The following is a 22,505-nucleotide window of genomic DNA, read 5'->3' as shown; positions in this document are numbered from 1 at the left end:
GGCCGGTTTAAAGAGACAAATGACTCTAGGAAGCTGTCAGCTCCACCTCTGACTGAAATGACTGAGTTAGTGAGGTGCATTGAGAATGATAATTAAATATGGGGCCAAAGATTGGCACGATGGGCCCTGTACCTTTAGGCTAGGGGAGAATTGGTTTGGGAGCTCACATTGCCCAGGGCCTATGTTAGACTCATGCACTAACCCAATTTCACACTGTGTGACTGGGCCTGGCCTGTTTCAATGCAGCATTTGAGTGTGAGTGCCATCTGGTCCAGGCCTGTGAAGGAAATGGCCTTGCTTTTCACACTGATCGGATTAGGGTGTTTTTAATTCATTCGGGATGTGCCCTTGCGTGTTAATTGGCTCAACATGGCCAATGAATCTTGCCTGTTGCATGACACAGGATGGCCTTTTCCTTAAACTCTCTTCAGAGGTTCGAGGCTCCTCAGATTTCTTCTTACAAAGCGCCATGCCTTTAACACATTTCTGATAAATGTGTTCATTTATCAAACAAAATGTGTAACTTAGGTATTGGAAACATTACAACAATTTATGTTAATGTCAATTAATCTACATTATATGTGTGTGTTCTTACAAAAAAGGTTATAATTTTGATAATTTAAAGTTGATTTTGTTTTCTTTAATGTAATAACACGTTTTTTTTTATACAATATATGTTAACAAGACAACCATTGACTGTGAAAGCAAGAAATTATGCAAGAAATTACGACGCAATTCTGTAATGATTGCTGCCTTAAATTAACAGACCATTATATCAGTTTAACTGTCTTCACATATTTGTTTGTGAGAGAAATACTCTCCAAAAACTCCAGAGAGGTGACAAGAATGTATTACAGTTTGCCAAAAAGCTTATTCTAATGCATATCATCTATTAAAGTCATTTGGTCTCGTCTTTACTTGGTAAGACATCCAAAAGCGTGGTTATTTTTAAGATCACATTTTTGATGCAATTTTAAAAGAAATGGTGCTAATAATTATTACTCCTTACAATAATTCTCATTTCAGATTCCATTTTTCTTAGCAACATTGTCAGTACCGGTTATTACATAAGTTGCACACTGCAACCCTTTCATCAAAAAGAAGTTCACAGTTGTTGCTTAATATGTATTCATCAATCCAAGGCACTTACCATTCTAACAAGCTAAATATACGGGCAGATAGATCTTCAGAGGTTGAAGGTTCACAAAATCACCTTACATATCAAATAGAACAGTGTAAAGCCATTCTAAATTCAACAATACTGTTAGAATGGCTTAACACTTGATGGCTTAGAAGCTGATACAAATTGACCATAATATGTCACTGGGGGCTCACAGTTCATGCTGATGCAGATCCTTCTGTTATTGTATCTCAATGCCTGCTGAGAATAATATATTGCTTAACAGGCAGAGCAGGACTTGTTTTAATTGGGAGTTGTCCAAACGACCAGGCCCTCTGCACTACCCATTGCTTACTCCCTGGCTAATGGTTATGGGCAAAGAGATGGAACGTCAGTGGAGGTGAGGCGGCCCAGGCTTACGCACCAGAGCAGACAGTTAGCAGCTAGCAACCTTTGACGACATGTACCAGGCTGGAAACATGTTTTTTTCTGCTAATAATTGTGGATTTTAACATGGTGGTCTATGGGGATTGACATGCTTTTGGAGCCAGTCTCAAGTGGCCAACAAGCTGCAGTTTTTGGCAGTTGGCTTTCAGCAATGGAGGTTGCCATTTAGCATGATAACATTTACGGGTCTTCTACGTTCTATATGAATACATCTGTAATATATATGGTCAAAATGTAAAACATACTTTTTTCTCTGGGTTCTGCCAATAAGTAGTTGGATAACAGCAAACGATCAAATTGTAAAACACTCAAAGATGACTCCACACCAGTGCAATTTATGCTCATACTTTTTTAATGTATCACAATGAGCAAGAAACATACTTGATGAAATATTTTCAAAGGAGTATATTCAATTACCATCTACAATCAACTTAACTAGGACAACAAGGTTTTGTGACAAAAGTTTCTTTAAAAGTCTGAAGTTCCATGTGGTTGTATGTATGTTAGTTTCCATGTAATTTGGTACAGTTTGGAAATCTTCATCATATAATTACAGTAACAAAAAAGCTAACAAGACTACAGTATAGAAAAGACATCAAGAACAACATTTTTGGTTTAACTTGCTCTTTTTTGTACATTGCAAGGCTGTTTTTTTCTACCCTCGGATGGGCTGCCTGGAGCCACAGAGCCATGCTTATGAGGCTCAAGGAGGAGTAATTCAAGGAAACAAAAAGAAAAACTAAAGCATAAAAAAACATTGTGGCACCAGAAGTCACAAAAGGAACAAAGAGCTCCAAGTAACAGTTCATCTTTGAAGTTGGAGCAAATGGTTGTTTGGTTGTTAGTTTGGTTGTTAATTTTGGTTAATACGCTTTTTTTAGTGTAACTGCCTCTTTAAGAATGACAGCTTTGAGAACCCGTCCCCTCTCTCTGTTATTATTTACTCTTAGATGATGTAATCAACAGAGAGAGGGGTGAGCCGCCATTTGACTGGAGAGCTTAACTTGTCAACCAGAGACAAGCACAAGGAAATGAAACGGGTAGCAACATGAACTGGGAGAAATGAAGCAAGCGTGTCTGTCCATCCTGTCCTGAAATTTGGAAAATGTCCATCAAAGAGCAGAAGCAGAGGCAGAGCTGGAGAAAGAAAGAGATAGACAGAAAGGAGAAAGAGGCAGCTGGAGCCACTAAAGTTCAGGTTCATCTGAGGACTTTCCTCTCTGTGTCACACATGTCCATTGGTTCCAGAGTCCATTTCCGTTACAGAATTGTCAGTTATCAAATAAGGAGGTGGTTTTAAAGCTGTTTTGAGCCTGCCATTGGCTCCCATGCCCAGTTTTGGTGTGCCCACAGCCTCTCATGTCCTCCTAAGAAGATCTCCAAAGCTTCCCAAAGTCCTTTTTCTCTCTCTTTTCAGTCCTTTTCGAAAACAAAAAAAGTTGATGTCTCGTTTTAAATATATCTATATCTGTATACAGGTACACGTTCGTTTTCACAGTGGGCAAAAGATGACCTCTACAGCAAAACCTTGTCTTTATCTCTCTCTTTGTAAATGTCCATTAAAATCAAGTATCCCAATGTTAAGTCAGTGGATCCAATTATCCACAATACGATTTGTGCCACAATAAAATATACACTTGTCTGGGGCACAACATGTAACTTGTTTTCTTTTCGTTTCAACTGCATAAAGCTTTGGCCACATTCATAAAATCAATCAAAGTAAAAACTGCTCAGTGCTTCGGTATTGTTTCTGATCATTTACTTTAAAATTGGATTTTCTAAATTTGAGTTATTCATAATCCAGCTTTGTGGTTCAGTTTGTTTTGGTGTGTAACATATAAAAACAATAAAAGGCAAACAATAAAACAATTGAATTGATGCTGGCTCTTATGAAACACACGCGCACACACACACGCACACACACAGACCATGCTGGCTGAATCTTATGAAGAGACTTCAACTTTGTCTTCAACAAAAGAGCCCAAAAGATTACACTTTGGAAATAAGAGAGCAAACAGTTTCAGGTAGACAATGAATATAAAGAACATTTTCACACCATAAAGTGGCCAGGTCATATTTTTTGTTTCGTAATTTCAGCAATTCAAATTAAAGCTAGTGTTAATTTATGATAAAAAGTAATATACATTAACTAAATAAAATACAAATAATTTTAAGAAAATAACAATACATGTCTGACATTGTCTGAAAATTAAAAGAAGCAAACATTTAAGAAAACTGTACAACTTAAGATTTTTCAAAATAAGAAACAACACGTGAAGAGTATTTCAGGGAGTTGGACTTTTAAAAAGTAACAAGCTTGCAGACCAAATCTCATGAGTTCCAACAGCATGCTGTAGTATTAACACCGAATCACTTTGTTCTGCAAGACGAAGCACTTTAAACATTATTCTGAGATTGTGCCATGTATTAATTAGGGCAAATATATTGACTAAATAGTGGCCAAAAAGTAGTTTGACAAATTTAAAAAGGGTTTTGGTTTTGGTTTTAAAAATAAAACTATTAGTTCTTTGAATCATCAGCGAGAGGGTGGAGGTACCTATGCACATCTATGTTCTTTGCAATAAAATTAGAGGTTGACTTCTTTGGACATGAAAGCATCCTTGCTATTTGAAATCAAGGGACATCTTCAAAAAACCTCCTCCTTTTTCCAGAAATAATGCTTTGGAATGAAGATGTCCCTTAAAGACCTGTAATCTATGCATGGAAGTGGCACCCTGCAGACACATGGGACAAGTCACTGGTGGATTTCCCAGGAAGGGGTCAACTCATCCAAGCAGCCATCTTTTCCCTCTGAGACTAGTTGTATGTTGACTGGCATAAATGTTTCTAAACCTATGAGACGCATCAGTACCAGATGTATTATATACATTTTTTGGTAACCACTATTACTTGCTTAACAAATGAGCAACAACCTTGACTGGATGGAGGGATTTTCAGCAATGTTCCATGCCAGCACAAAATTACATAAGTTATTCAGCAACCAATGATGCAAAAATGTACACAACAGTTTACAGTCACTTAAAAAAAAAAATAGAAAAAAATAGATTGTGACAATTAAAAGCAGGTAAATGAAATAGGATCAGTCCTTGCTTAAGAAAAATCCATTGTGATATTTGGAATGCACTGTCTTTACAAACATTATAGATCATTGGCTTTAAACATTGGTCTGTTCAAAAAGAAAATCGGCAAAATGTCCTTTGGAACATATATTCACAGTCTTCAAAGTTCCGTTTTTGCAACAAGAAAAAAAAGGTGTTGCAGAGGCAATAAATTGGTTTATTGTTGGTTTTAGTTAAAGCTTAGCCAAAAGCAAAATGAGCATGCATCTAGGTACTTTTTTTCCTTTCAAAATTCTACATTAGCAGCAAAACGTATGTCCTTGAAGACCAGACCTTATACATTTTCTTTAAAAAATGGACACTTGAATGTGACAAAAAAGTAAAACAAAGATTAATAACCTCTATCTTACAAACTGCAATGGCTCTGTAACGGTGCTACTCCACAATGCAAGGACAAGGGCCCTTTTTGGTTTTTGGTATTTACGTAAAAAAGCCACCTGTTTGCTTGCAAAGAAGCAGAAACGGCAACTCTGATGCGTACTCCTTTGTCTTTTAAAACTTTGTTTTCTTTCCTCTAAAAACAGCAACAAATTCTCAAGTATAAAGAAGCCTCTTTTCTCATATTTATGCACCAATGGTGAAAAGTGTTTAGTCTTTGGATTTTCTTTTTGTCTTAAAGCGTGAGAATTATTATTGGTATTCTTTTTCATTTATGACAACAAACATGTCAAAATGAAAATAAAGACTGTAGCCACACTACATGAAGAACAAAAGACCTGCTTTGTAGTGTACATATCTACAAACACAGGAGAGCAGAGAAAAATAAGTGCGAAGATAGGAACAAGTAGAGTGAGAAATAGGAGTCAGACAGTGATAAGTGCACAAAGGTAACACAAAAATTAAATAAAATTAAACTTTCAATATTTCCCCCAGGATCTTTTAGTTTTGGTTAGCGCAATACCAACCAAACCATAACATTTAAATAATTCTAAAAGAGGATCCTGCCTTGTCAGGAGGGGCATTTGGGTGAATGTTTCTCAAGAAGTTGAGAATAAGACAGAAACAAAATGAGATAAATTACCTGTCCATAATCTAGTCTATCGGAATGACCAAGACAACATCAAATGAAGCGTCTTAAAGTTGGACAATACAAAAGCTTAATGTACACAAAGTTTTTTTTCAACCTACCATACTGTTTAAATTCATTTCCAATGCAACAATCTACTTAACACCAAAAATGTTCATATCTATCATAAATACAGAAGGTTGTTTTTTTTAATCAAAACTCTTTTTATCGCCCGTTATTGTCTGCAATGCTCTCCTTGTCTGGGTATAATGGATTTAAAAGGATTTCAAATGTTAAAACCAGCAAATCATTTACCCTTTTGAATGCCCAGATACAATGCCGTGTTAAAAATTGTACTCAACTTAACATTTTCTGTTATTAAATCAACATATGAAAGAAAAAATCCTTATCTCCTGTTGGAAACAAAAGGTGTAAAACATGGATTTCTGTAACAGAAAAAACCTCTGTGAGCTGTTGACCTGAGAATAAAATAGACATTACATTATTCTTTTACTTTTGCAAGCCATTGGTATCTGAATGCTTAAATAGCAAGAAAACTGATAGACTATTCTCCCATACAGTACATACTGGCTTTTTGTGACTGTGCTATTAAGTTGAAATGATTACAAAAACAAAGGGACAGCTTGTTGACTTGTATTTCTTCAAATGGGTTCTTGGGCCATTTGTCAACCTTGAGGCAGTCCACTGCCATACAGTACAGCATTCCTCTATCATTACCCAAAACATAACTGCAGCAATCTTTTCTATTCTCATATATTAGTATGCATGTATTTCAGTTGAGAAAAACAAACAAACAAACAAAAAACAAACAAAAGAAAAACCAGCATGTTGATATGGGAAACAATCCACTAACATTTAAATTTTTGGTTACAAGCTTTGGAATTGCAGTTAGTCTTTACACATCTTTTTCTGAAATTGGTTTGTATACGTTTAATGTATTTTTAACATTGCTGCTTTTTGTGTTTTTTCCATTTGTGATTTTTTTTTGTCTTTTTAAGTGTTTTTTAAATATTGTCCATCATTGAAAGCTCTTTACAATCTGATGGAGTCTGTTCCTACACTAGCAAGATTACTACTACAACTACTACTGTCTTTGACAAAGCCAGGCTGCTGCGGCTCCTCCGCCGTCCTGCCAAGCCTGTCCGCTGACTTCTGACTACTGTCAGAGTCAGACTCGTCGGTAAAGACGTCTGTTGGTATCGAGGTCTGAACTCCTGAGGTGCTCAATGAACTTGAGGTAACCGTTGAAGGTGAGGACATTGGAGGAAAAGAGGAGGAAGAAAAGGAGGGACTGGCATTGGGCTTCCCAGCTAAAGCTCTGGAGAAAGGGGCCTGGGGCCATGGTTTGCCGGCAGCTGTGGTGTTGAGTGGGGTAGTAGAGGAGGAGCAGAGGGAAGAGGAGACAGCAGAGGATGGCATGGTGGCTGATGTTGTTGGCGGGGGAGGGGGGCTGCTGATGGGATGAGTGGCAGACTGCGAGGTAGATGCGGTGTTAGGATTGGGGAAGCAGGCTGAAGAGTGAGGTAATAAACTAGTAGCGTGCTCTTTGGCATTTCTGGCTGATCGCTTGATTGTTCTGTGTTTGTGCAATGCCGATTCCAGGTGTTGACTGAGTGCTTTTTCCCCATCCAACGTAGTGTCACAAGCCAGACAGTCATAGAGACTTCCAGCCCCTGCACCTACGCCACCAGGGACACGCTGCAACATCTCTTGCAGGTTTGCCGACTGACCGAAAAAACAGTTAGATTTAACGTGGGTAACAGCCTCATCTTCCTTTGTGAAAACTACTTGACATTTGCGGCATGCCAGTTTACACTGCACCTTAGGGATGATATACTTGTTCAAAGCTTTGCCATCCATCTCTTTCTGCTGAGAGGGTACTTTTTTATGAGAGGAGGAGGACGAATTGGGGGGTTCACTATTGGGTTTGCCCTTTTGCTCCTCGGTTTTCACTTGATCTTTGGCAGATTCTTTGCGATCCCCCAAGGGTTGATGGGGGACTGGAGTTTGGCTAGCCTTGGGTTGCTGGATCTGCTGAAGCTGCCTCTGCTGCTGTTGTAGTGCGTCCTGCAAGCTCTGCTGATATTGCTGGTAATGCTGCAGCAGGGACCCCGGAGACAGGCCCATCATTGCTTGTGACAATGCTGGGTTGTAAGGGAAGAGACTTTCCATACCATACATCGGTTGCAGGTAACCCCCTTGGAGAGCCCCAGGGATCTGTGGAGAGTAATACGGGGAGAACCCAGGCATGAAGTAGGGCAGGAATTGGTTTGTGAGGAGAGCTGTGGGGTCAGATGCCAAAGCAGCCTGCAGGGCCTGAAGCTGGGCAGGGTCTACCACATACTCCATACCAGGTGTGGGCATGGAGATGGCAGGTACAGCTGTATCTGGTTTCTCCTTCTTGGCACTGGCAGCAGAAGTGGAAGGGACAGGGGTGCTTCCAGTTGACGATGGGGTTGAGGACTTCTCTGTCTTTTCCTTGGACTTCTCCTTCTCCCTTATCCCCTCAGCATCACGTTCTTTAGAGGGTTCAGGCCGGGAGCCAGACGGGGTGGTTGAGGAAGTGGAGTTGGATGTGACGGTGGAGCTTGAGTGGGAAGCAGATGTGTTGGTCTGGGCTGGACTCGATGCGGCAAGGGACGATGAGGAAGGAAGCTTGTTGGGTAATCCAGACGTGGGGAGGCTAGGCGAGGGAACACTGGCACCAGGCATGTTCAGGAGGTTTGAGGGTTTTGGAGGAGTTAAAGCTGGAAAATATTCAAACACAGACAACATGTAATAATTAATAGGTGTATTTCCTTGATAAGTGTGTCATTATCAAATGTAAACACAACAGTTAAATGAAGAACTAATGATATCAAGATTATGCAATCTTCACAAAGTAAAACTCAGTCTGAGTGAGCCATTTGTTCACAGTTTGTGGTATCGGTGGGTCTAACAGTTAAAAGGCCATTATATTATGTTACACAATTTACCGTACTGTATGTGTGCAGTATAAATGAGTACATGTCACAGACTGATGGGAATAATATAGATAGTGTGGTCTTTGGTGCAATCACTGAGTTTTACATTTAAGTACAATATGTGATGACTTTAGTTTGTAAGTTGGTAAATTACAGTTTAAAAAACAACTGCAACTCCACCTCAAATATTTTGCGTTTAATCCAACTCATGACATACCTGAATTAGATGAGTTAAAGCTGGAAAGAGAGGGACTGCCAACCCCTGGCAAAAGGACTGGTGGTATGCCTTGCAGATTTGGATACGATGACTGAAGATTCAGAGCCTGCATTGCAGGGTTATCAAACAAACCATGCTGCTGCATGGCCTGCTGCTGCGCTAGTCCTAAAACTTCATTGGCCTTCTTAATGCGGTCCATTTCTTGCTGGGCCATAAGTTGGCGGACGGTGGCAGGGTCAAAGTATTCTTTTTCCTTATCGATTTGGCTGCCAATGGTATCCTTCACCTTATTGATGTGTTGCTGGGAGAAAATATGATCACGGATAGAGAGGCGAGCAGTGTACTTTACACCACACAAAGTGCACTCCGTCCTCGGCCCCTCATAGGATGTCTGATTAATTCCAAAGTGCTTGGCCATGTTGAGCTTTGCCTTTTTCTCCTTGGCACGAGCGTTTTGAAACCACACCTGAACAACTCTCTTTGGAAGTCCAATGTCATTGCCAAGTACCTCACATTCCAGCATAGTTGGAGTCCTGTAGTCGTTAAAACAGGATTTCAACAATTTCAGCTGAAGGTTATTCATTTGCGTCCGGAAGCGCTTTTGGCCAGGTCGATCTCCACTGTCGATGCTCCTGGTCCCTGAGGCTCCAGGACTTGGTGAACAGGGGTCAGCCAGGCTGGACGTCTCACTGTGTTCAATAATATGTTCGTCATACTCCCTAGTATAATAGCTTGTTGCAGGGCTTACTAGCCCTGAAGACATCTGGTCATCAGTTTCAAGGATGGCGGCTGTGCCACCAGACTTAGACAGGTAATCACCACTATGCATGCTGTGCTTTTCAGCACTGTCATTATCAGCATTGGCCTCATCGCCTGTGGTTGTGTCAGTGATAGCTGTATTCACAGAAGAGCAGTCGTCATTATCCAGTTTGTTTGGATCATAGCTGAGGTTCACAGAAGACATGGTTGCAGTCTCAAAATCTTCCATTCCTTCAACTTTAATAGATGAAGGGCTAAGTAGAGCCCTAGGAGACAAATCCATGATTTTGTTTACTGGTGACATAGAGGAGCTATGTCCATCACTGTGTGCTGGGGCCATTTGAGAGTAGCTTGAAGTATCTAGACCATCTATTTTGATTTGCATACCCTCATGATCAGGTAACATACCAGCTAGAGCTAAATTATATCCAGCACGTTTGGCTTCATGCCAGTGACGAGAGCGAATGTGTGCCTCAAGGGCAGTTTTTGCTTTAAAAAGTGCTCGACAAAAAGGGCACCTACGATGAGCTTGAGCTGGCCCTACTGCCCTAAACTGACCTTTTCTCTCTCTAGCTCTGGTATTTTGGAACCAAACTTGCACTACTCTCTTTTTCAATCCCACCTCATGAGCAATGTGGTCAAGCATTTTACGCGTAGGATTTGAGTCTAATAGGTACTTCTGATAAAGGATCTCTAGCTGCTCAGGTGTGATGGTGGTTCTGAGCCTCTTGTCTCTCTGTCGTTCTTCTGCACTATTTGTGCTGTCGTTCTCTCCTGGGCTAGTGCCAGCTTTTTCCTCCAACTTCCTCTTCAGGGAATTCATGGTGGAGGTGGGGGTGGACGGAGAGGTGGCAGAGCTGCTGGGAATCTGTGGCATTGCTCCAGAGAGTAGCTGACTTGCCAGGAGAGGATTGCTGGGATCAAATAGCATGAAAGACATATCTATTGGACGGTCTAGGAATTGAGGGTGGATGAATTGATTTTGCACAGAAAGGAAGTGTAATTGCTGGTGCTCCTGCCAGTGCTCAAAGGAGGGGAAGCCAATCTTGCACTGATCACACTGGTACGGGATCATCTGTTGTGCCAATTGTTGTGTGGCAGAGGTCATATGTGCATTGAGGCTCATGTGCTGGCTTTGTGATGAAGCCTGGCTTGTCTGAGAGGCAGAGGGACCACACTGCTGCTGTTGCTGAGAGAAAGAGGACGATGAATGCTTGATGGGCTTTGTTTGCATCTTCTCTTCTCTCTGAGGTCTATGGTGTTGTGCCTCAGACTGGGGTTGATGCACAACCTCCTGCTTAATAGAAGTTTGGGTTTCCCGTGCCATATCAGCAGAAATGTCTGGTAACTCCTTGGGCTTCTCGTCAATGAGGTTAGAGGTGGATGCTGGCAATGCCTCCTCTTTCTCAGTGGATGGGAGCTGGGAAAAAGCTGAAGTGGAGGGTGGAAGTGGGCAAAGACTTGAAGAAGAGGGCATTGGGGTGTGACAGGAGGACCCAGAGGGAGTATAACAGTCATTGGAATAATCCATTGAATCCTCATTGTGGCTGTCATATTGACCCTCATCATCTTCATCTTTGTAACACAGCTTCTTTTGGTGTTTTATTAGATCAAATATACGCTGGAAAACCAGACTGCATTTCTTGCACTGGTAGTTCAGATTTGTCGTGCGTACATAACGATCATTGGACAATTCTCTTCTTTCTCCCTCTTTTGCCCCCTCACCCTGGTTTTCATAATTTTTCCTTGCCTTCTGGCGAGCATTTTGGAACCACACAACAATCACACGAGTGGGGAGACCCAGAAGGTTGGAGAGTTGTTCAAATTCATCATCTTTGGGATACGCATTGGCATCAAAGAAGTCTTGTAGCACTCTTAGCTGGTAGTCAGTAAACCTAGTCCTGGAGGATCTCTTGCTTCCATAAAATTCTTGTTTCAAAGGTTCAGGGGAAGGAGGTTTAGAGTCAATTTTTGTTTCTTCTAATGTTGTCGTTGGTGGATTATTGAAATTGTATGGCGAGTCTTTGTTGCGCTGTCGTTCTTTAAAAAGGGTGTTTCTGAACCAGTGCTTTATGACTTTTTGTGGAAGCCCTGACTTGTCTGCCATCTCTTTAATCTGATCCTCGTTTGGAGAATTGTTGATATCAAAGTATTGTCGCAGGACCCTAAGTTGGTCATCTGTGATGCGTGTCCGCGGCCTCTTGTTCTGCTGCTGCTGCTGTAGCATGGCTGGTGTAAGCTGCTGTTGATAGAGCATGGCCAGCTCTGAGGCCAGGCTTGACTCAACAGATTGTAGCTGTGGCATGGACTGGAGAGACATGGACTGCATCATAAGAGGTGAGAAGAGGGGCAAATCCATTGGCATGGGAATTTGTGCCATTTGACCTTGCGGCTGTGGGGTACATACAGTTGGAGGTGTATGTGAGGCAGCAGAGACAGGAATATTTGGTGTTGGAGCTCTTTGGGGTGGAGGAGGTGGAGGAGGAGGCTGCGGAGGAGCAGGAGCAGCCTCTGGTGTAGGGGGTCTCAGTGGATAGAGTTTATCATATTGTTCTCTGTATTCCTTTGCAAATCTCTCAAGGGATCGAAATGGAAAGAAAGCCTGGTGGATATGCTCCTGGTGACTCTTTAGAATCAGTATGTTTGAAAACAGCTTGCCACAGGCTTCACATTCCAGTTTCTCCAATCCCTCAATGGGGTCCACCACTCTTGTTATCCCACCTGGACCACTTGATCCTGCAGGTACAGCTGTCTTTTTCTGAACTTTCTGTTTATTTTCATTGTACTGAATAACTAACTCAAAACCAAAGTTTTCCAGCAGAGCTTTGGTAGCATTTCCTCGAGCATCTGAAGCAATCCTTGGTGGAGGCAAGCCAGTATCATGGTTTATGTTTATAGCAATATGCTGCATGTCTTTCTTTTCTCTTGACTTACTGTCTGTAGAATCTCTGTTAGCATATTCTTCATTTTTTTCATTTATGGCCCTTTCTCTTTCTCTGTCTCTCTCATTCTGTAAGTTGGAAAGTCTCTGCTTTTTTTCAGCCTGCTGGAGCAGAGCTGCACTCTGTTGCAACAAAGCCATCTGCCCCTGAGCCTGCTGCTGTTGTTGTTGCTGCTGCTGATGTTGTTGATGTTGCTGCTGCATGTGGTGGTGCATCAATTGCTGCTGCAAGCAACTTTGCTGGGCCTGCTGGGCAGAGTTTTTTAGATCTTCAAGCAAGGAGGAGGTGGAGGAACCTGCTAGACCAAGCGCTGCGTTACTGAGGTTGATCTCTGGGTTCAGCTGAAATTCTGCGCCAGGGATGTAGAAAGGGAATAGCAACTGCTGCTGTTGCAGGAGGGGAAGTGCATCAGCTGTCATTGGGAAGTGCTGCAGAAGTGCTGGGTTGAATAGCTGTGACTGTAAAAGAGCAGCCTGCTGCTGGAGCTCTTGTTGAAGCTGGGCTTGAGCTTGGGCTTGAGCCTGAGCCAATTGCTGTTGTTGCTGAAGCTGTTGCTGTTGTTGTTGTTGTTGTTGGTGGTGTTGCTGCTGCTGCTGCTGTTGCTGCTGCTGTTGCTGCTGCTGTTGCTGCTGCTGATGTTGCTGCTGCTGCTGTTGCTGCTGCTGCTGATGCTGTTGTTGCCCCCTAGCAGACAGCATGTCAGAACACTTTTGACTTGACTTTTTTACTTCATGGTTCTCCGATGGTAAGGAATGGCAGCTCAATGAAGAATTCCCCATGCTCTCATTGATATGACCCTGGATCATATTGTTTCCTCCAAGAATACTCTGAGCTGTTTGAGACCCAGAATAATTGTGGTTGGTAGAGCTAGTAGTTGAGTTACTAGCTGGGCTTGGACTAGATGTTGAAGTGCTGATGCTGGACCCACCGCCGCTTAAACAAGTAGCACTTGCAGAGCTAGGAATCCCCCCTGCTGCTTCAAGTTTGGCTGCCCTAGCTTTGGTCTGGTGTAGAACAGAGCGCATGTGGATCTCCAGAGTAGAACTCTGGCTATATGCCACATTACAGGTGCTGCACTTGAATGGCTTGTTGTCAGGGCTGCTGGTGGGCTCCGGCTGTCCAGTAGTGGACTCCTGAAGAGCCCGTTTCACCTTGTGCAGGTGGGAGACAGAGTTATAGTGAACTAAAAGAATGTTCTTCTGTGTAAAAGACTCTTTGCATACAGTGCACTTGAAAGGACGAGATGGATCCAAAAACTTCTCCATGGTGAAGTTGGGGCCCTTTCTGAATGGCAAAGCACGTTTAGGTTCAGATCCAGAATCTTCCTGCAGTGAACCAGAGTCACTGCCTGTTGGGCTTTGTTTATCTTCTTGGTCACTTTCATCTCCCTCTTTCTCATCTTCTCCAAGACTTCCATGCTCCTCACCAAGGGATGGGTCACCCATTACCATAATGTCACCATTCATCAATAAGCCCCCATAAAGCTGCTGGATATCAGCTTCAGTCAGCTCCAGGTGGCTAGTTTCTAGATGTTTCTTCAAGGCCTGAAGTGTTCTGAAGCTTCGCTGGCAGAGACAGCACATGGTGGCTGCCCTGATCACATGGTACTGTGAATGGAGCTGTAGTTTCTCCACAGTCTTGAAGGCCAGGCTGCATTGGTTACAGCGGTACTTGTAGACATGGCGATCTGAAACAGGCAACTGGGGCCTTTTGTTGTGAACCTCATTGAAGTGCATCTGGAGGGAGTTGGAGGACTTAAACACTTGATTACAGCCTTTCTTCCAGCACAGAAATCCTGTGGCATCATCCCTCTCTGACTGTTGATCTTCCAGCGGTGACTTTTGAGATTCAGCTGTTTCTGTAGGGAGTGACATTCCCTTCTCTGGATCAGCATCTGATGCATCTGTGAATAAATACATAATAAAAAAGAGAGCTTTCCGTTAGACGACTGCAATTGCAAAGTAAATATCACCAAATTACACAAAAAAAACCTGAATTATGATTATTAGTATTTTTTGAAAAAACATAAATCCCACATAAATGTAGCAGTAACTTGCACATTTCTAACAGAGTCAGATACTAACCAGCAGGCTTCTTTATATCTTCAGAGTTAGAGTTGGCTGTGGCATGAGGGGTGCTTTGGGACTCTCTGTCTGGACTCGGTACCGGTATGAACATGCTGGCTGGCAGTACTTCAGATGCTGATACCTGGAAAAACAAAACAGAAAGGAATTATAATGTGAAAGTTCTTGCGGGGTGATGATATGATTTAATATGTAAGTTTAAATGACTAAAGGAAATCAACAAACACACAAGAGGAAACACAAAGCAGTTTAAAAAGCCGGGTTAGATGGAATAAAAGTGTATATAGTAACATTTTACATTGCACTGAGGATCATTGACATTCAATATAAAATCAAGATATGAAGCTGATATCCTTGCTCATGTGTATCTTATTTACCAATGAATCACTCATACTGTAGAGCAGACATGTACTGATGCATACACACATTAAAAACATCATAATATTTAGAAAAATGCTATATTCTTTTACATATTGTAAAGTTGGCTGTGGCTTGGCATTCGACTACTTAAATTCTGCTGCTGCCAATTAGGATAATGGACCTCATGTCATACAGTGTCAGCCAGCTTAAAGCTCACACCAATGCACTAACTGCATCTATCCCCCAAACACTTTAGCTGAAGCTTCTACTTAAGAAGTGCAGCTGTAAGTGCCAACAAATATAATAAAACAAATATTATAAAAATAATTTCTAAATTAGACACTGTGCTTCTTAACAAATTGGTTAAATCAAAGGAAAACAATGTCATTGCTGATAACAAGGTACACATGTACTTGGAAAAAGTTTTTTTCTCTTTACTTTTCTAAATCAAATATTTCAAGGACGAATAGGTATTGATTAAAAAAGTACAGAGAGGAAGTCTGGTTCTCTCCGCTCTCAAAAGGTTGGAGTCAATCATGTGTGAACGACAGCAACCTCTGTTTATTTCTGCTGCTCTCCTCCAAATGTCTACCTATTTCTCCCTCTGATAACCTTTTTTCATCCCCAAAACTTGAGAATTCATCAAAGTCAATAATTGACAGTACCCTATGCAACAATAATAATCTGCTGAAAGTGGATGAGGTCAGAATATGAGGACTGTCTTTTTCCACCTCCATCAAATTGCTGAGACAAAGGAGTAACAAATGAAAGAACGCATACTGGTGAAACAAGTATTTAAATGTTAAAGAGTTCAGTTTTTAGATTGGTATAGTTTATTTTTGTTAATTTGCCATATGCTTTCTAATTACTCCTCTAATAGCACAGTGAACACACAGCTGAATGTACTCTAGCATGTCATATAGCCACAGGCAAAATCCAAATGAAGCAGATTCATCCGCAAACAACAGGATTTCTATGGTTAAGTAAAACAGTTTCCATCCCAAAGTGCCCACTATATTTTGTTACTGAGGTCACAAATGTACCAGAAAACATCCAGCCATTTCCCTCTTTGTTTTTGATACCTTTCTATCTCTTCAAAATGAAAAGTGGAAAATTAAAGCAACCAGCATTGAAAGTCACAAAACAAAAAAAGCAATGATTTACATTACAAAGTGGACTGTTTCTAGACAACTGCTTCATTAGGCGATTAGTGGAAGAAGTAGAGTATCCCAAGGTCAATTTTAATTTGGACCGCCTAATTGGCAAACATAGTTCAAAATGGCCATCATCCAGCCAGAATTAATGAAGCACAATTATTTTCATTACCCCTATCTTGCACAGACAGAAAATGAGACATAGAGTGAGAGAGGGAGGACTGGGGGAGTGTGTATATATTATATATACACTGTTACTGTATCTGAGACAGAGCATGAGACACATGGGGTGGAAAGGAAAGGAGGGAGTGCAAAGACGATAGGTGGCTGAAGGGTTGGAGAATGAACGCATCATTATGCATGCTTGGCAAGAAATAAAAGTCACCTATTTCAGAATTAATTGACTCCTCTCCTTAGACATGTGAATAGGATAAAGCACCTTAACATCTGCATTCACCAGTTATAAAAGGGTGCTAGCTTTAATGTGTGTTATATTACCTCTGTTCTATCATTGTCCTCTTGTAGTGGCTCAGTACATTACTACCACTATAAAATAAATAAATATTGCCATCTACCATACTAATGTGCTTGCCATTTACTTTCTATATGGGGGGTGAAGGCAGCAGACAGTAATGTTTCACTCACTGATTGTCCTGCATTGCTATTTAGCTTAACAGGACAGAACAGAGTCAATATTTGCTAAGTGATTTACAAGAAAATAGGAAATAAAAAGGATTTTCTTTGTATTGATATTACACATTTTATTTTCCCTTGATTATGATTAAAGGATGCAAAGAAAGTAGACACACTGTTCCCAGTGCATTGTAGATAATATATATCTAATTTCAGGACTTAAAAGTCCAAGACCACATTAATCAAGATACAGACACTACCAATTTTGAGGTTTAATTTTAACTACCAATTTCCAACCTAAGGAATGGACCTGAAATACACACATTTTGATATGAGACTTGATTTTGGCTTGATTCTTCGTAAATAATAATATTTCCAATGCTTGTACTCAAGTTGCATATAGTGGGGAGACTGTTCATTACATTTTGATTAATCCTTGCCACAATTATTTTAACATATTCATCATGAAAAGCCTTGTTTTGACTTGCACACAAGTGATCAAAGACATGGCAAGAGTGTCAGTTTAGTATAAATGAACTGGGAGCGAAGAGACCTGCTCATCTTGAAATTATAAAAAAATACAAAAAACGATTAAGAATTCCTCTTCACAAATGACTGTGATTACAAAAGAGCTGGCAAATGATGATGGGCACATTAAGACAATGAAAAAGAAAAGAAAAAATATGCATCCCAAAAAAGCCCAATCATTTCCAATGAGCCAATGGGATTGCCTGTAGCCATTTCACAATTACTAGCATTCTTTGTGTTTGATAAAAGACTGAATGTTGGCAATTTAGAGGGGGGAAGAAAGGAATGACAATTGTTCTGAGAACTAGGCAGCCACTCCAGGCTGAGGGATTGATTAAGAGCTAGTGACTCATCTTCTTGGTATTGTTGAAGCCTTACGCTGGTCCTTGACCTGACCCATTGTCTGCAATGTGATGGGCCATATTGTGTTTAAGTAGCAGCATGTTGGGCCTATACAACATGGCTTTGACCGGCAGTTGTTTTCTATAAACGGCTATGTAGATAATTAAAGAAACACTATGGGACAGATTGAATACAGAAATGGAATTCAAAATGTTGATTCGTGCTATGCACAATACAGCAAGGCCATATATTTGTTTATCTATGTTTTGCTTTTCTCCTTTTGTCCTTGACTTATACAAAATACGCATTTCATAATATGCAATCTCTTTGCTATGGTGCTGGATGACCACACTTGCCATGACAATTTCATTCATACCAATTACCAACACTTCAGGTAACCTTGAATTGGTAAAGCAAATCATTCTAATAAATGAATGAAGAACCATAACAATGAAGTTAAAACTTAAACCTTTCCAACCACACAGTATCCAATCACAGGCAAAAAAAACATTAGGGACTTACTGAGGCAACAAGCTTCTCCACACAGTCAGGGGCCACACTGTGGAGGTGTGTCAGGTGGAACTGCAGGTGGACCTTGTTGTTGAGCATGTCCTGGCATAGTGGGCAACGTAACATTGGCTGGACAGAGTGCTGCGTCATCACGTGCATTCTGAGACGATTCAAGTCCGTGTTGGTGAACTTGCAGTAGGGGCACTGGTACATCTGGGTGGCAGAGAGAGAGGGGAGAGGGGAAACAGATCCACAAAGGGTTAATGGGGTGAAATAGGTGCAGTGATCACAGTGGGCCTGCTTGAAGAGGAGCTGTAGATCAGGCGGGAGACTGGGGCCCCTTCCCTCAAGCAGGCAGATCCCTCTGATCACAACAACCGTGTAATACTGAGCACCACTGAGTCTTGGCACCTACTTCAAAGTGCTCCCATCTGTCAAATACTATATTGATTTTCCACCTTATACACAATTAGCAGTGCAACTGCAGCAGAAAGGCTAAAATAATTTTGAGTAGATCTGGGGGAAATCCTGCCTAATATAAAAAGGGTCAGTGAGATAACTAACTAAATATTATTAGAAGTATATTTTTACATTACTTCTTTTAATTGATGTGGAGTTTTCAAGCTTATAATGAGGGATTGGTATTTGAGGATGGAATAACCTTTAGCAAGAGTCCCCTAATTCAAAGACTTTTAAAAACAGAGGGTTTTATGCATTTTTTAACATCTGAAGACATCAATGTTTTAAAAAAATGGTGTGGTTTGTAACTCTCACCTGCTCCGCAGCGCTCTTCTCAGCTGTCCTGGGACGCTTTGAGGAGAGAGGGCTCTCCGAGGTCTCCGACCGAGAAGAGGGCCTTTTGGAGGGGATCGGGGAATCTGACTGGTGCCGTTCCGAGTGGCCAGACACTGCTGCACATTCAAACAGACGCACACAAACAGGGGATAAAGAGAAGAGAGCAGACATGTCAAGACAAGGTGAGGACTTGGCAGCCTGGGAGCACGTCAATCAATAACACTGTGGATAAAGGGCTTTGGAATGTCTTTCTTAAATGTGATAAAACTGCATTTAATGGGAATTGGGCAGAGAATGTGTTGTTATCAAACTCATGTCTCCCCATAAAAAAGACCACACATTTTTTACTTGTCTTTCCATGCTGCTGCAGGTGAGCTGTCTATTTCATTGTTGGTTCTTAGGATATCGTACAACACTGTTTTCAAGTGCGAATGAAAGATATAAATTTGCAAGTGTGCAATTTTTGGATTTCATTCCATATCTTTAGTCTATGTGAGTTTATAAACATGAGAGGAGGTTCACACACATCTTGAAACCTCATCATACAACTGTTAAACTGTTTATATTTATTCTTGTTTCAAATATATCTGATGCTCAAATGTCCGCTGATGTAGGGTTTTCCTAAGCTATAGATTTACTTTACCCATTAAGTGATCCTCATATTGTAATAGGAGCATTCTGCACGTAAGAAGACTTCTATACAAATATCTTCAACCACCTTAAAGGCAAAAAGCAGAGGTCAAGCAGATGGGAGAATTTGAATTTTTGAGGGACAGTTCTACCAATCCTAAATGTTGGTTAATTTTAAAAGATTCTTTAAGAATCAAGAAATACATGTTTTTATTTATATACAGTTGGTCTCAGCTTTGAAAATTCCTCAGCTCTATGTTTCCAAAAGCAGGGAAATGCCAGCAAAATTCTCAGTTTCAATGGCATTTCTGTAAAAGGTAAGCCTTATCTATTGTTTTGTAGTTTATATGGGAATGGACTGTGACAAAGACAAAAAGAGCACAGCAAGATTAGAAAACCTCTTTCCCCCTGAATCTTTTTTAATGTTTCCTCAAAGCTAGGTCACATGGTCACATATGACAACAAGCTCTCATTTAAGTCAAATATTTCAAGACAAAAACATGCCATTGGGCTCAAAGGAAGCATCAGTCGGATGATTAGTCATACACAAGCATATTCACAGGATACAGCCATGCTTCGGTGCCCAGTCTGTGGAAATATAAAAAAGGGCTACATTCATTGTCAGTTTCCAGCCAATCTTTGAAAATATATCTATTATCGTCACCTATACAGCTACCTCAAGCGTTTCACTAGCTCAAAAACTGAATCACACAGCTAATCCTTTTAATGAAAACAACACCAATATTAACAAAGAAGCATGTCTGAAGAGCAATGCATCACTCAAGAGCCCCTGCAAACCACTTTAAAATGACTCCACTTTATAAAAACAGAAATTCATCAGAGTTGAGCACTCTGCTAAGCATTAAGGGCTCACAGAGGAGCTACATTCACCTGGAGCCAGCATGGGGGAGCTGTAGTATCATCAAGCTTTGTCACTAGTGGAAAGAATTCACTGTGAAACTTAAGGACATGTCTTACCAAACCCTAACAAGCCCATAAAGAGTTAAATGTGGCCTGATTTGTACAGTCCTAGGAGGGCAAATTGGGAACAGAGGGCATTGGAAGGGGAGGGTGATTTGGCGGGGGGTCAGGTTAAGCAGGGCTGACCACGCTCCTGCTCAAGACATTAAAATGTCAGCTCCAATCAGGACGAGGGCAGTTGAGCTGATTACCCAGTGGGGGACCTAGCTTTGGACAGAGCAGCCTGCAAGATCTCCCAGAGACACTGGGATCAGCCGAGGAGGCCCTATTAGGGTCCAGTCACAGGCAATCCTATTAAACACATCCGCCAATAAACAAAGGGAAAGTTAAACAAAAGGAACCTCCCATTCCCTGACATTAACCTCTCAGTCATGGCGATGTCCTCACCAACTCCACTTCAGTTCACTCCTACTGCAACTGAACTCATCTCCCGAGGAAAACAACAAGGGACATCTGTGGTCACTTTCACATCTCAACTATCTGGTTGATCTTTGGACTACTCAAGTTTGGGGATCATAATAACATTTAATAACGAGAACAAAATAAATTCTCTCTTTTTCTAGCCTATTGAGTTAGTTAGAAAATAATGACCTCTGCATCTTTACTTTTCAAGGCAGTGAAGGAAATTATGTTCTTCAATACAAAGGACCCAAACAGTAGCCTCAACCAAACGACATCTGTTAAAACTATTAATATCAGATTGCAACACTTTTAAGCACCTGCCTTTTAGTGTAAATTCCACACAGACGGAAAGAAACAAGCAGAGCAGCTGCTACAGCTTAAATATGTATAATTGCCATTCACTGTGAATTACTTAAGTTTCATAACAGAAAGACAAAGTAAAGAAATGAATTCTAGAGCAGGTAACAATAGGGTTTATACCGCTGATATAAAGTACATACAATACAGGAAGCAAACATGGATTACAAACAAGTATCCTCTAAACCTCATGATAAAGAGGATACATATAATTGATTATAAAGTATATTCCATTTCTACAATTGCTCCAAAAGCACCAGAGAGGTGAAACAAGTGGCTGTTTGAATCTGAAAGGGGCCCATACTGGCTCTCTAGCTCACAGTGTTTCATGTGTGCGTGTGTGTGAGAGAAACACAGAGAGAGAGGGACAGATGGAAGGCTGGGAGGCTTACTCAGACACAGTCTTTCTCGTCATGGCCAATTAGGACTCCATAAATCTGATCAATTGCTTCTCTTAAGAACACTACACCATCACCAGCACCATGACTAACATCCAACTACTGTATCCTGTTTTTCCGTGTCAAGGGTGATGAAAGAAATGACCAAAACATTGCCAAGTTGGGAAATGAAATATCGTTTTTTTCTCCCTACACCGTCTTACACGGCAGATTGGAAACTAGTGTCCGAGCATTGCTGCGTTCAGACATTAGGATCTACAATCTGAACCCATAACATTGGGTCCTGATTGAGCAAGTATAGGACTTTTAGAGGACAAAAATGATGTCAATAGAGAAAAACAAAAGGACACTGCTTTAGAAAGACCTAGAACAACAGTACATGTGTATATCTGTATTTGACCTTGGTGGATGGTTAGATTAATGCTTCTCCCATTCACAAATAGTCCTCTACAGAGACCACTATCGGCTCCCCCGCCGATGGTGACCTTAATGTCTGTCAGGAGTCTGTCTGCTACGCTGACCTCTTCTGCCTGGTCATTAGACACAAATCCCCCATCCACAACAAACCTCTTCTGACAGATACACAGGGTGGGTTTTTGTTTGAAAGCACAAAAGGCAAGGCAGGAGTGGAGAAACCTAAGAGTCAATTAGGTGATTATTAATTCATGCCCCTTTTCCGTAAACCAGAAGCTTTTGCGCTGTCCCGTAAGTGAATT

At 41.1% G+C, this 22,505-nt stretch overlaps 1 protein-coding gene across 7 annotated transcripts in view; it reads right to left on the bottom strand.

The window, feature by feature from the left end:
• Positions 1 to 1,905: 1,905 nt before the first annotated feature.
• Positions 1,906 to 22,505, bottom strand: part of zfhx3 (zinc finger homeobox 3) — a 133,590-nt gene continuing 112,990 nt past the window's right edge. For 5 of the 7 annotated variants that reach the window (XM_034116014.1, XM_034116017.1, XM_034116015.1 and 2 more), the window contains exons 7-11: positions 19,001 to 19,137; positions 18,239 to 18,439; positions 14,700 to 14,823; positions 8,915 to 14,518; positions 6,767 to 8,481 (exon numbers count right to left, since the gene is read on the bottom strand). In XM_034116014.1, the coding sequence (XP_033971905.1) occupies positions 6,767 to 8,481; positions 8,915 to 14,518; positions 14,700 to 14,823; positions 18,239 to 18,439; positions 19,001 to 19,137 (7,781 nt within the window). Of the gene's footprint in view, positions 8,482 to 8,914; positions 14,519 to 14,699; positions 14,824 to 18,238; positions 18,440 to 19,000; positions 19,138 to 22,505 lie in introns of all 7 variants that reach the window. The other 2 variants (XM_034116021.1, XM_034116020.1) reach the window with 1 other exon arrangement.

Source organism: Trematomus bernacchii, unplaced genomic scaffold (assembly GCF_902827165.1).
Source record: "Trematomus bernacchii unplaced genomic scaffold, fTreBer1.1, whole genome shotgun sequence".
NCBI classification, from domain to species: Eukaryota; Metazoa; Chordata; class Actinopteri; order Perciformes; family Nototheniidae; genus Trematomus; species Trematomus bernacchii.
This window is presented reverse-complemented; position numbering and strand designations above follow the sequence as displayed.